The following is a 13863-nucleotide window of genomic DNA, read 5'->3' as shown; positions in this document are numbered from 1 at the left end:
AATTCGATCAGGTAGAGAATCGAAATACTCTACTCCAGGCAGAAAGGGTCGAAAATTCGATACGTCGTTTGATTTTTTTCTCTAACGATAAAATAACGAACGACACAAGGAAACCAACAAGAGTCGTTAATCGGACTAATATCGTTTGTCGAAATCGACAGATTCGCGAGAGCGTTTTCATTTCGGCCCGATCTAACTTTCTTGTTCGTGTCTCTTGCGTTACCGTCTTCCTATCTATCTACCTACCAATCAACCAACCAACCAGCCTACCTACCTACCTACTACCTACCTACCTACCTACCTACCTACCTACCTATCTACCTACCTACCTACCTACCTACCAACCTACCTACCTACCTGCTTGTCTGCTGCCTCCTTGCTTACCTACCTACCTACCTGCTCGCTTTCTTGCTTGCCTGCCTGCCTGTCTGCCTGCCTGCTGTTACTTCTACTGGAAAAAGTAACGTATCGTGCACCTTACCTTCTTCTTCCTCTTTCTACCATCGGCTGTCTTTCATTGCCACTTCTTGCTGTCTACCTCCTTCATTAACGTTATCAACCGTCGAACGATATTGTAATTTCAGTAGGTGTCACCCGTTCGTTTCGATAATCGTCGTTGGATCGAATCGATGCAGAAGCAACGTCTTCCCTCGATCGGCGCGGTCCTCTCTGTTTCAAATGTTCGTTTACCGGCCCCATTTGCCGATTTCGTATAGAGTGTGTCCGGAATTTTGGTCACAATATTAAATCGAGTTACGATCAAGTTTCGTTTCTTCTTTGGGATATAAAACGCGTTACGATGCCATCTGGCCGACTCGTTCGGACGAAAATCGTGGCACGACCCTCCCACGAGAACGTAGGCCGTAAGAATCGAAAGTCGTCTTCCAGATGGCGAGGAAAGATGGTGTAAAGAGCGAAGAATAGGGAAGGTGCCGATCGTTTAACATTTTGTCGAATAGCTTGAAAAACGTAAACAGGGGAAGATGCAAAGGAAAAGAAAGAAAAGTAGGGAAAATTAGATCGACGATAGAGCGTGGTGAAGGAAAAGAGATTTCGGACAGAGTAAAGTCGAAATAGATGCACGGGTCGATGACCGTGTAGAAACGCGAATAACGCTGTCCCCTAAGAGCGAGCAGGTGGAGGAGACGATGGCGACGATGACAATCGACAATGACGAGTGTAAGCAGGGGCGGAAGAACCGTAGCGTTACTTCGGACGTTTCACCGATAGGAGTTTGGGTCCTAAAACTTGGGTCATGTTTATAGAGAGATGCGTATTCGAGCGAACGAAACGCCTCGAGGCTTCGATGTATGCGGTCGTAAAAATCTGTATAGGTGGACATTTGATCGCTTGGGCACGGACAGTTGGTCGGAACGTTGGTCCGTTCGAACACGCATTCGCAGCGGTAGAAAAAATTCCCGTGCAGCGTAAAAATCAATTCGCTCGATGTTTACGATTCGATGGAACGTAACGTTTCCGTCGCGTGTAATCGGAGACGAGTGGAAGCGACCGTTGGGAACGCGGAAGCACAAAGATTTCGTATGCTTTTACTCGTGGTGCGAAACATCGAACGAATGGAATCGACGAAGCTACGCTCGTCGAGGCCATTGACCGATAGAAGGGAGGAAGGAAGGAAGGAAGGACGCGCGTGTCCCGTCGCGGGAAGGATACCGAGACGGGGTTGACAAATTGCGGATATTTCGCGAGAATCTCCTCACGGATTGATTGTAGAAATAGAATCGCGGTCTCTACCGATCGTTAATCTGGTTACGAGCGTGAAAAATAGTAACGTAGGAGATAAGTTGTAAGAAATGTTATCGGCCGAACGGAGAATTTTCTTAAACGATCTGACGAACGAACTGGACGTTGGTGCACGCAAATCGATACAAATATTTCGTTTGTTTCAGAGAAACGAGAGTCTGGATTTTTCATTGAACGTTCCGCAGCATCATCACTCGACATCCTACCACCACAATAGCTACGCCATGGCTGATCAAGTAAGTTCGATCTTATTCCGCTTCGATTCTACGGCGTTGTATTTATGGCGGGATTCGACGCGCTTCTTCTCCGCTTTGATAAAGTAGGCGGTCATGGTGTCTGTGATGGAGCGGAGCGAGATTGAACGGTGGAGAGAGACGGAAAGTTGCGAGAGAACCCCTCGACGAGAAGAGCGTTCGTTCGATATTTTAACCGCGAAAGTTGTTGGGATTAATAAGCCGTTGGAAATTGGGCAACGAAATTCGACTGTCGGGAAGAAGACTCGTCGTACCCTGTTCGGATATCTGGCCGTGGTTACGTGGTGGACGGTTGAGGGTATGGGTGCCAGTGCAGGTGCAAACGGGTGGGGGCGGAGTCGCGTGGGAGTGGAGGGCTCGAGTTGCGACCGCGGGCCGCGGGCCGTGGACCATGGGCCACGGGCCACAGGCACCAACCGTCTTCGCATATAGATACATGGGGAACGAAGGGAGCGAACGAGAATAGGAGCGCGGTCCAAGGGGGTAGGAAAGATGGGACGACTATCTTGGTTAGGCCGGATAGGCAGAGGACGCGAAGCTGGCGGTGGCGGCGGTGGCGGCAGCGGCGACGGGGTTGGGAATGGGAACGGGAACAGGCATGGGTACGGGCACGGTTACTGGGTAGGGTACGGGGGCAGGAGCGTTGAACGGGTGGGAAGGGTATAGGGCGGGAGGAGAATAGAGGAGAGGAGAGATAGAGGAAGAGGAGGAGGAGGGGTGTAGAGAGAAAGAAAAGTTTGGAACCGGTGCGCGGTGGAGGAAGAAGATGGATAGACGCGCGTAGTCGATTCGGAGATGGAAAGGGAGGAGGATGAGAAGGAGGAGGCCGTGGAAGCGGAGGAGGAAGAGGAGGAGGAGGAGGTGGTGGTGCGCGAGAGTAGGAGTAGAAGTAGAAGGTGTAGGAGTAGTTGAAATAGGACGGGTACGGGTACGGGTACGGGTACGCGTACACACGGGCGGCGTCGGGACGTTACGGGGCGAAGCGCGGTGAAAAGGGACAGGGGAGAGAAGAGAGAGGCGAGAGCGAAACGATAGAGTAAGAGAAACATCGCGAGGTAAGGGGTAACGCTCGCGATGGGTACGGCGAGGGAAGAGAGGCAGAGGTGTACTCGATCAATAGGCAAGTACGTTCCTTCAAAGGAAAATTCCTGATGCTATTAAATCCAATTTAAAAACTTTTATTCCCCGTGTCCCGACGCGCTCTACACGGCAAATGTATTTTCCTCCGTTCCCCGCTCCGAAACGCTAATAAATCGCTGAAAGGATTTCAAACGATGCTACGACGATGCTCTCTCTCTCTCTCTCTCTCACACACAATCTCTCTCCTCTATAAGTCTCTCTGCCGTGCATATTTCGTTGATCGAACGACTATGTGGAAGCCCGATTATACAGGAGCAACAGCCATGCGGTCGCGCGATGTCCTACGTTCCGAATCGGCGACCGTACTCCTCGAATCACCGATTAAAACGTCCAATTTCTTCCTCTCCTTCGTAGACGTTTCACACTCCCAGTTTCGGCGATGAAGATTTCGACATCCCGGCTATCCATTCGCACTCGCATCAACAGCATCAACATCAACAGCAGCAGCAGCCGCAACAACAGCAGCAACACCAGTCGCAGCAGCAGCAGCCTCAGGCTCAATCTCAGCACGATCCGATGCACGGTTACCAAACGCAGGTAAGTTTCATCCAAGACGAGACAAAAGTTTCGCAGGGGATGAATTGCGCTTTTACGGATTCGTTCGAGTGATCAGCACCGTTCGAATGGCTTTCGCAGATGATGCAAACCGGCAACGTGCAACAATCTGCGGATGGGTTGAATCTCGATCCGGGTGGATATCAGCAATCTCTTTATCTACAGCAGGACCACTCGATGCAGCAGCCGATGAGCGTTAGGTGAGTCGGAGTCGTAATCGGATCCGCGTGCGATTTAGATAACGGATGAGATAACCTTGCTACTGAAGCAGAACCGGCGCGCGATCGCCAATTCCATTCTCGAATCCGCAAGAAATGATCCTCGTTTACTATCTACAAACATATTTTTCTTCGATGTTTTCTGGTAGCTCGACGTATAGTAACTCGCAGGGTTCGTATGCGAGCATGAATTCTCCGCGGCAACAGCATGGAAATCAGCAAATAATGTTGCTTCAACAGCAGCAACAGCAACAGCAACAGGCACAGATGCAACAACATATGCAGTACATGCATACTCAACAGCAACAGCAGCAGCAACAACAGCAGCAGCAGCAGCAGCAGCAGCAGTTGCAACAACAAATACAATATAGGAGTCCAACGGGTGGTAGTCCATCCGCGATACAATCAAGCACGATCCCCGAGGCAAATAACAATACTACCACTAGCGAAGATAGCGACGACAGTACGCCTCATTCCGGAATGGTGAGTTGTAGTCGATCGATTGGCACGCATCTCGAATCTGACCGATCATGTATAAACAACGAACGAATTTGGCACGATCCGCGGCCGTTTGTTCAGATTACCGGCATTAAACGACCCTCACCGGAACCGACCGACGTTGCAGCAAAAAATCAAAGGAAACCAAAATCGCAGAAAAAGAAGAGGAAAAAAGATCCCAACGAACCGCAAAAGTGAGCATTCGTTTTACTTTTCTTTCTTTCTTTCTTTTTTTTCCGCCGACTCGCGTCTCGAGCTCTTCGGCGTAGTAGCGCGCGTGCGCTATAATAGATCCCGAAAGTAGCCAGATCGAATCGAATCTAGTTTCGGAAAACGAGAAACACCACGATAAAGAACGTTCGAAAGATCGATTGGATCGCTCTTCGTCAAAGATTTGTGCGCTCTCTCTGCCTTCGTCGTATTAGACCCGTGCTATCTATTTTACAGGCCCGTTTCGGCGTACGCTCTGTTCTTCAGAGATACCCAAGCTGCGATAAAAGGACAAAATCCAAATGCGAGCTTCGGCGAAGTTTCCAAGATCGTCGCTTCGATGTGGGATGCGTTGGAGACCGAGCACAAGAACGTGAGTACTCGCAAAACGTAACTTTCTTCCTTCTTCTTTCTGCTGCTTCGTTCCTCGTCCTCGTGAAATTCATTTGAGGAAAGCGAGCGTGGATTACGTCAGAGAAATTTCGGTTTCATCTCGACCGCTGTATACGAAGAAATTTATATTTACGTAGGTTTACAAGAAGAAGACTGAGGCCGCGAAAAAGGAATATCTGCAGGCACTCGCGGCGTACAGAGCGTCTCTGGTTAGCAAGGGCGCGGCCGAAAACGAACAACAGCATCCACAGCAGCAACCGCAACAACAGCCATCGCCGCAACAGCAACAAGTTCAATATACGGCGTATGGTAGTTACGCTGGGAACGGAACACCGGGAAATGTCTCGTATCAGGTGTATAGTCCGCAGCCTCAACCTTCTTCGCCTCAACAACAACATCCGCATCCTCATCCGCATCAACAGCTTCAACATCATCAGCAACCCGCGCAACAAATGCAAATAAAAAAATCTCCTCACCATTTAACCATGCCAGGAAACTCGCAGCAGCAACAAACGCAACAGGTAATCATCTTTCTTCATCCGTTTGTCGCCTCTTTCTATTTTCCATATCTTTCGTATTTTTCCACGTTACGTGTCTTAAAACTTGGCTACCATTCTCTTCTTCGTGTACTTTTCTTTTAGACTATGATGACTACATCGATGGCGCCAACGCATATTTCGCAACAACAACCATCGCAACAGCAGCAGCATATGCAGCAACAGTACATGCAGGTCAGCAGCGATGTGAATTCATTTTCCTTTTTTCGCATCTCTTTTCTCTTCAACGATCATTTCTTTCTCCGTTTATATTTTTGTCTTCTTTCGTCCTCCCACACTTTCGTCGTATTCATCCTTTTTACGACTTTTAATTCATTTCCATTGGAATATGCTCAACGCGTAAAAAGCCGCGACAAGCACAAAGAAAACAGCAACGATATTTCATACTGCGATGCTGCCAGTTGTCAGCAACAGCGCCAGGCAGCAGCAAGTACGAGTATGTTACCACGAGACAAATTGAACAGTAGAATACGTACGTTTTCGCAGATGCCGCAACAGCAAGTGCAACAAGTACCGCAACAATCGCAGCAACATCATCAGCAACAGCAGCAACCGTCGCAACAGCAACAGCAGCAGCAGCAGCAGCAGCAAATGATACATTCGAATCCAACAAAAAGCGATTCTTTGTCGAATTCACCGCCGGCAGTGAATTCTGTAACTCAGGCTGCGAACATGGCTGGTCAAAGACCGACGTCGAACGCTTGTATACGTCACGGATGCCCGAACCCCGCCGTTGCAAACAGCGAATGGGAGGACGAGTATTGTAGCAACGAATGCGTGGTCAGCCATTGCAGAGACGTATTCACCACGTGGGTATCATCGAACCAAAATCCACAACAGAATTTCTCGACCGTAAAATAAGGACGACGGGGCGAGCTGGGTGAAACGCAGCGATCGTTTAAAATGTTTCCTACCGTTTGCTGTAATCGCGGAACACGAATATACCTGATGTTCGAAGCGTGATCCGATTCGATATCTTTTGTACATATGTCTATCGCACAGATAGACACACACGCACGCACGCACACGTACACATACATACATACACACACGTGCGCGCGCGCACACATACACACACAAGGTTTCGCGTTAAATCAAAAGACGAACGACCGGAGGATAAAAACCGCGCTAAGCGAATTGCTACACAGATCTCTAAGTTTCGTTTGAAAGACTGCGTGCGTCGCAGCACGATGCCCGTCAACGTGGATATATATTGCCGTTTCACTTTTCCACTGACTACGTTTTTCACGCGAGGACGAGCAACGTAGCTGCGTGATCGCGAAAGAGTATTAGTATCGCCAAAGTATAGCAGCCGACAAGATCATCGGGTTGCAGTTCGAGGGAATCGATCTCGTTATTGCGCGTTTACCGATCGTGCGAAACGTTCACGTGCCGCATACACACTATCGAAAACGAAAAGTAACGATGAATCGCGCGCGACCGTAAACCAAGTTGCATTCCTTGAACGTCTAGTTAGGGACCGTTTAACGATAGATAACAGTAATTTCGTAGAAATATATTCACAAACGTTAGGATACGTCTATTCCATACTGAATTCGCATAGGTGCACCACGCTGTGTCGAAGTGGTAGAAACGAGCAACGTAAAAAAGCAAGTGTTTGCCTGCTGATCGAACTGCGTTGACAACTCGTTTATAATTAATAATCGATGCGAGAACGCGAACGAAGAGCGCAAAAAGAAAGACACGGCGAAGAATAGGAGAAGAGCGAGAAAGGACTGGCGGTTGGTAGCCATCAAGTACGAGTGACGCAACTTATTTTTGTATAATTTTACAAAGAAAGAAAAAGTCGCGGAGAAGATTCGTGCAGATGCTAGGGAAGACGTAATCGTTACGTGACACGATATGGTTCGCCAAATTAATTCACACAACCGATACGATTGTTTTGTTCGTTTCTGCTCGCGTTCGTTGCGTATCGTTTTCTTTCTTTGAATCGATATCGACATTGGCATTACGTTCTCAACTGGTATACGTTCGAATTTGTGGATACGATCGAAGCGAACGAGTCGACGTTATTTATTTCGAAACATGATAGTTTGTACTGACGCGAGTCTTTAGCCGTTCACGATCGCCGAACAAAGAGTAACTTAATAACGGTGGAAAATGAAGGTAACTTAACGAGAGGAGCTTAAAGAAGCTGATTTTTTTTTTCTTTTTTTTTTCGTTAGATTTGTGGGAAAGTACTCGCGTGTGTATACCCTTTCAAATCTTTGCATCTGTTCTCGACGGCGATTCTGCACGATTTGTGACTCCAGAAAGAAGCGGGGAATTAGCAAGTTAATATGTTTATATTACGAAAGATCATGTAGCTTTTCCGTGACAGACAGTACTCACGTGCCCATACACGTACGCGCATGTAAACGCGTGGCATCGATAAGTTTTTAAACAATTTTTTTTTCTTTGTAACAGTATCCTTGTACATACAACAACAAAAAAAAAAAAATAATATTCCGTAGATTTATAAGTCTCTACGATGTAAACATAATCTATAGTGTAACATATTGATAATGGCATAACTCACACATACACACATACGTATATAGCGATATATACATGCGCGTGTGCGCGCGTATATGTGCATGTGTGTTGTCTGTGGTATATAAATAAATAAATAAATAATTATATATATATGTATATCATATATATATATAATTTAAAAAATGTATATCATATATATATATATATATATTATGATATAGAAATATATGAGTAATATAAATGTAAAAATTAATCGGTGACGTCGTGCATACATGTGTACATAAGTACGTACCTACATATGCATGTATACGTATACGCGACTCACGCCTGTATGTACGTATGTATATATGAATGTGCACACGTAGCAAATGAAACGACAGCTGCGAATAACTGCGTTGTCGTTATTGAATGTAAACAATCATTACATAGACGATTATGATGAATTGGCCGAATTGCCCAAAACGCGACGATATTTCGCACGCGGCCGAATAATATCGACCCTTGATCCAAATCACGGCGGGTTCGAATTTTTCCAGGGTTAGACGTAATCACGTAAATCTGTATACCGAAGAACAAAAACACAAAAAACAAAGAAAAGACGAAAAGAGAAAAAAGAAAATAAAATTTAGAAGATATCCAACTAATCGTGTGTATATCGTCGATACGTTAATAGCAACCTTTTGTCCCTGTTTCTATTTACCGTTACATGCCATTGCACTTACATGTACATACGCGTAACAATGTATACTCGAAACGAATTTAATTTTCTTTCTATAGAGTTTGGTTTTTTTTCATGTAACAGGCTGAGTGGAGTAAATGTACGTAACCACTTGATAATACAACTATCGCGAGTTGCTCTCGAGAGCATTTTTGCAAGTGGACAGACACTGCGTCGAGAGTGATTATCTGATCCGATAGTGGATAGGATAGCGACTCTCAAAGCAATGTTCACTCGCGAACGATATTCTCGAGAGCAACTGACGATAGTTTCACGCCTACCTTAACAGAGATTTTAGTTCGACGAGCTATATTACAAGCGATAGTATTCGATGAGTTAATAATTAATTGTTTCAAACGGAACGTAGTTTTCTATCAGCCAGGACAATATACCGTGAAGCACGTACCGTCGTTAATGTATGCGTAACACAATGACTATAGTTTTTATTTAAAATTACTTTACGAGGTACATTTATATATACATAAAAAATGTATGACTAATACATTTAAGCTTACGCAATATGGACATATTCGTACACGTGCAGTAACGTAATTGTAACACTTTTTTTTCCATTTTCGTTCTTATACTCTGCGAGTTTAATTTCTTATTTCTCGTTCATTTATTAGAATCAGCTTTCGATGCGAATTATCAACGATTTACATCTAACTTGTATCGATTTTCTACGAACGATACCGGAATGTTGCAAGTCCCTTTGGCCGAAACAAATAAAATTCTCGCAAAAATGTCAACAACAAGTTCCGTTACGACGATCGCCATACACGATCCCGGAATCGATAGTCGAACGAATCGAGTTCGGTCGAATCGAGTCGAAGTTGATAGAGCAGAGAAGAAACGGTCGTCTCCACGTTGGCGATCAAACAGTGATCGCACGAAACAGATATAAAGAGGAGAGAGTGGGTCTAGAACGAGATAACGCGCAACTTTGAACAAAGGGAAACGAAATTGATATAACAAACGGTGGAAATCGCGGAGACGAGGTTTACGAGCGACGAACGGGGAGGACGGGGAGGAAAAAAGGAGAATAACAACGAAGGCGGAAAAAGAAACGGGCTCCCGGGCCGTAAAACACGGGGAAGCACGGGACATAGGAAGGTGGGAATTGGCGACACGAATCGACCGAAAAGAACGTTTCGCGCTCGATATTTTCGAAATTTTTGGTAAAAATATGGGACGATACACGACGAACACTTGAGATTCTTGCGGACACATAACATCCAATATACACATGTATTTCTTGTACTCGACGCGCGCGTACGCGCTTCTTTATCTCGCGCATACTACACAAGAGTCTGCGTGCTAAAATCTTTGATCCGCGCGATACAATGTTTGTCACGCTAAACCGTACGTAACGTTACATAGAACGTATGGATTGGCGAAAATGATCGATCGATAGATTCGCTCGCATTCTCCGTGTTCTCGTAAAATGCACGGCACAAAAATAAATGCTCCTATTTCGATTACATATATTCTCTTTCTCCTTTTCCTTACACGCTCTACGCATAGCTACACGCGCACACACACGGACGCATGCATTCTTCCGTTCTAATCGTAAGTATAACAACGTTACACACACAGTCTCGCGTACGCTTGTACATCTTCAATTAACTATATGCTTCATGAAATTTCTGCTTTTTACAAAATATCACAAAAATCACACCAGCCTTTGTTCGCGACAAAAAGGACAACCAAATATCGTGCTATGCCGCTCGAAGAAGAAAGACGACCCGAAACGAAACGCCGTCTTAACACAGAACGAATCGTTTCGTTTTTTTCCGCGTAACGTCGCTGCGCACCTCGTGTCTGCTTTCGCCACCGCGAACGTCGTCGCTTCCGCCCCCTGCCCTCGATGCATCGTTTTAAAACGCGCTGTTTTCCAATTTTTTTCTTTTTTTTCTACCACGATTCCCCGAATCGCCTCGGCCTGTTGGCCGTTTTCGATAACTCTCGTGATATTTTAATGGCAATCTCGCGGATAGTGTACGATCGACGAATTAAACGTGAAAACTGGATGGGTAAGGCGAGGCCGTGTGAACGCGCGCTATCGCGCGTTTCTAGGGCAACTTTACGCGAAAGCGTAGAAAACACTTAAACCTACTGTCTTTTAGATTTAGTCGAAAAGCTAGTTTCGCCCGATCTCCGCGAATTCTGCTCCGTCAAGCTACGCTAGACAAACAACGTGCGACAGCGAAGCGGAAGAGGTGCAGCGAAAAAGGCTCGCTTTTATCGTTGATCGTACGATACAGCGCGTTGGCGACACCGACGTCAGTGACAACGGCAACGATGACAGTGGCGGCGACCGGCTGCGGCGTCAGCAGCAGCTGCCAACTCACAGCTCACAGCGGCTTCGTGTCGGTCGTCGCTCATATTTTACAAAGAAGCGATGCGAACGCAACGATAGCCTCGTGACTATTTCGAAACACGATGGACGAGCAGTTTCGAGTCTTTCTTCATTTGGCGTCATCCTGTTCCATTGGCTCCTCGGAAACTTCTCGGGAATGTTCTGGGGTAGTCCTGAAACAGCAATGGCTGTAAGCAATCGACGGAAAATGAAAAGACCAGCATACACAGCTAATTAGACAGATAGATCGGATTTACGTTAAATTGGTAGGCTGCTGCATCGACAGAGAGGCCATCGCGGAGACCGTCTCGGTTTCGTCGCGCTCTTTCTGTCCAGCTTCTATCGCGCTCATCGACACCGTGTGCGCGTTCAGCTTGACGCAAGGCCAATGAGACATCTGCGTGTGAAACGATAAAAAATAAAACAAACGCTCGAGCAGAGGTGGAGAGCAACGAGGAGAAGGAAGGACGAAGGAATAGGAGTGGAAGATGATCGTACCTGCACGGCGATCGTCTTTTGCAGCGTGTCGACCGCGTTTTGACAAGGTATCCTCGTCAATTCCTCTTCCCGAAGTTGAGTAGGTTCGTCCCCGAGCAGAGCCCGAACGCATTCTTGGGCGGAGTCGCAAATCGCGGCCAAATCGTAACCACCTTCGAGGGCGAGAACAACCTTACCGTTCGCCAGTCCGAGCAACTGTTGCGTCATCTTGCCGAAGCAAGCGGGGCTAACTTTGTAGCCTCCGAGGGGCGCGGGATGGCCAACGGCGGCGTCGAATCCTGCCGAGACGAGGACGATGCTCGGATCGAACGCCTTCGCGATCGGCATCACGATCGTACGAAACGCGGCTAGATATTCCGCGTCACCCATCGGAGGATTCAGCCCACCGGACCAGGCTACGTTCACGTTGTAGCCCAGACCCTCGCCAGCCCCGCACTCGGTCGGTCCACCGGTTCCTGGAAAGAAGTTACCTTCGTCGTGCCTGTGTATCGACATGTACAGCACCCGTGGGTCGTCGTAGAACATTTGCTGCGTCCCGTTCCCATGATGGACATCCTAAACAGAAGGTAAACTGGTCGAGTCGGCGATTCTCGTCCAGCGGACTGACCGAGCGTATCCCGAGCGCGAGTTGCCATTGTCGCGATAAACGGAGGAAAGTCGACGAAAATACGAGGAAGAGAATCGGCTCTTACCCAATCCAGGATCAAGATTTTCCTAATGTCGAGCTTCTGGTGAAGCAATCGAGCAGCGATCGCGACCGAATTGAAGAAGCAGAAACCCATGGCCTGGTTAGTTTCGGCGTGATGTCCGGGCGGTCGTACGACGGCGAAACCGTTCTTAATGTCACCCATGGCGGTTTTAAAGGCCAGATCGACGACACAACCGACAGCCATTCGGGCGGCCGGCGCGGTATTCAGTTCGTTCCACGTGGTGTCGGAATCGACGCCTACTCCGCCGCAGGGCAGCCGCACGAAACTCTTGATCGGAAGTTGAGAGAGCTTCGACACGTCCAGCTTTTGTCGGTTCATTGGATTCGTTCCTGCGCGCGACAGCACGTTTTACTTTACTTACGTTTACGTTACGGAAGGCGGCGGTATAGCGCGGCAGAGAGGAAGGTCAAAGGCGGGTGTGGAAGGATCGGGAACGAGGGCGGAGCACTCACCAAAGAGAAGAGCGTGAGCTTCGCTGTGACACGTTTGAATCTCCTCGAGGGTGGCTTTGCGCGAACGTATTCGATCGCAGCGCTGTAACAGTCCTGTCTCCGAAAGCCGCGCCCAGACGCTCTGCAACCTGCCTCCGTGCTCGGGATGACCACGAACCGTTTCGCCGCAGACACAGGCGTGCTTCAACATTAACGGATCGTAGGCCAAACCGGTAGTGGATCGATGGGAAGAAGCGCGCGCGAACAGATCGCCGGTGGTGGCTTGGCTTCCCTGAGGACCTGCGTCGCGCGCTAAGCAGACACAAAGAGAGAGCGTGGAGCAGCGTACGATCGTGGTCGCGTTCGACGAACGAGGTAACGCGGCCTAAAGGCGAGCAAAGCTAAAGGAATCACGGGCGGTCAGCTTACTCAAGTGAACCAACGGGCTGGACAGCGCTCTGGACAGCGGTCTGGCACTCGGCTGACTGCTCCTGCTGCCGCCGCCGGTACCGCTTCCGCCGTAGGCCGTCGACGACTCGTTGGATATTTGCAAGGTGTGTCTCATCATCAGATCTCTCTGCTGCTGAAGAAACTGTTCGCGATCTCGTTGTTGTTTCGAGATCTCGCTCTCTTCCGACAAATCTTTCTTTCCTCCGGTAAGATCTATCACCTCGGCGGACTCGTCGTTCTCCGGTGCTTCGTCCAGCTGATTCGCCTGTCCCCTGGATCCGACACGCGTCAGCACCGTTTGACGAATCTGTTGTTTGAGGTAGTTGTGCGCCTGCTGCTGATCGTGCAGTTGCTTCTCGGCCAGGTACTCCTCGTAATGGGTCTGCGGCGCCATAATGCCGCCTTGCAGCATCGGATGGCCCAACGGTAGAGGCGCCGACTGAGTCCTACCTGTGGGAACGGAACGAGCGACCAAGGGACGCGTGAATCGGATGCCACGCTGGAAACGTTCGGGAGGCGCGCGGCGATTCCACCTCGGGATCTCACCCGTGCCAACGAGAATCGTTCGCGCGTGCCAGTTGTTCGGCGTCGGCCGATACGATTTCGTCACTGGGC

General features: G+C 48.1%; 2 protein-coding genes across 15 annotated transcripts in view; one reads left to right on the top strand and one right to left on the bottom strand.

The window, feature by feature from the left end:
* LOC126917393 (GATA zinc finger domain-containing protein 10-like) overlaps positions 1-10281 on the top strand; it is a 23740-nt gene extending 13459 nt beyond the window's left edge. For both annotated transcript variants that reach the window (XM_050724208.1, XM_050724207.1), the window contains 9 exons: positions 1908-1997; positions 3510-3692; positions 3792-3910; positions 4078-4411; positions 4508-4620; positions 4874-5009; positions 5167-5550; positions 5671-5760; positions 6073-10281. In XM_050724208.1, coding sequence (XP_050580165.1) covers positions 1908-1997; positions 3510-3692; positions 3792-3910; positions 4078-4411; positions 4508-4620; positions 4874-5009; positions 5167-5550; positions 5671-5760; positions 6073-6447 — 1824 coding nt within the window. In that variant the 3' untranslated portion in view covers positions 6448-10281. The remainder of the gene's footprint in view (positions 1-1907; positions 1998-3509; positions 3693-3791; positions 3911-4077; positions 4412-4507; positions 4621-4873; positions 5010-5166; positions 5551-5670; positions 5761-6072) is intronic.
* LOC126917381 (histone deacetylase 5) overlaps positions 9218-13863 on the bottom strand; it is a 26799-nt gene continuing 22153 nt past the window's right edge. For all 13 annotated transcript variants that reach the window (XM_050724160.1, XM_050724159.1, XM_050724169.1 and 10 more), the window contains 6 exons: positions 13228-13698; positions 12820-13110; positions 12350-12696; positions 11658-12212; positions 11417-11556; positions 9218-11332 (listed from right to left, as the gene is read on the bottom strand). In XM_050724160.1, coding sequence (XP_050580117.1) covers positions 11269-11332; positions 11417-11556; positions 11658-12212; positions 12350-12696; positions 12820-13110; positions 13228-13698 — 1868 coding nt within the window. In that variant the 3' untranslated portion in view covers positions 9218-11268. The remainder of the gene's footprint in view (positions 11333-11416; positions 11557-11657; positions 12213-12349; positions 12697-12819; positions 13111-13227; positions 13699-13863) is intronic.

Source organism: Bombus affinis, chromosome 6 (genome assembly GCF_024516045.1).
Source record: "Bombus affinis isolate iyBomAffi1 chromosome 6, iyBomAffi1.2, whole genome shotgun sequence".
Classification (NCBI taxonomy): domain Eukaryota; kingdom Metazoa; phylum Arthropoda; class Insecta; order Hymenoptera; family Apidae; genus Bombus; species Bombus affinis.
Note: the sequence above shows the minus strand (reverse complement) of the source record. Positions and strands in the feature narration are given on the sequence as shown.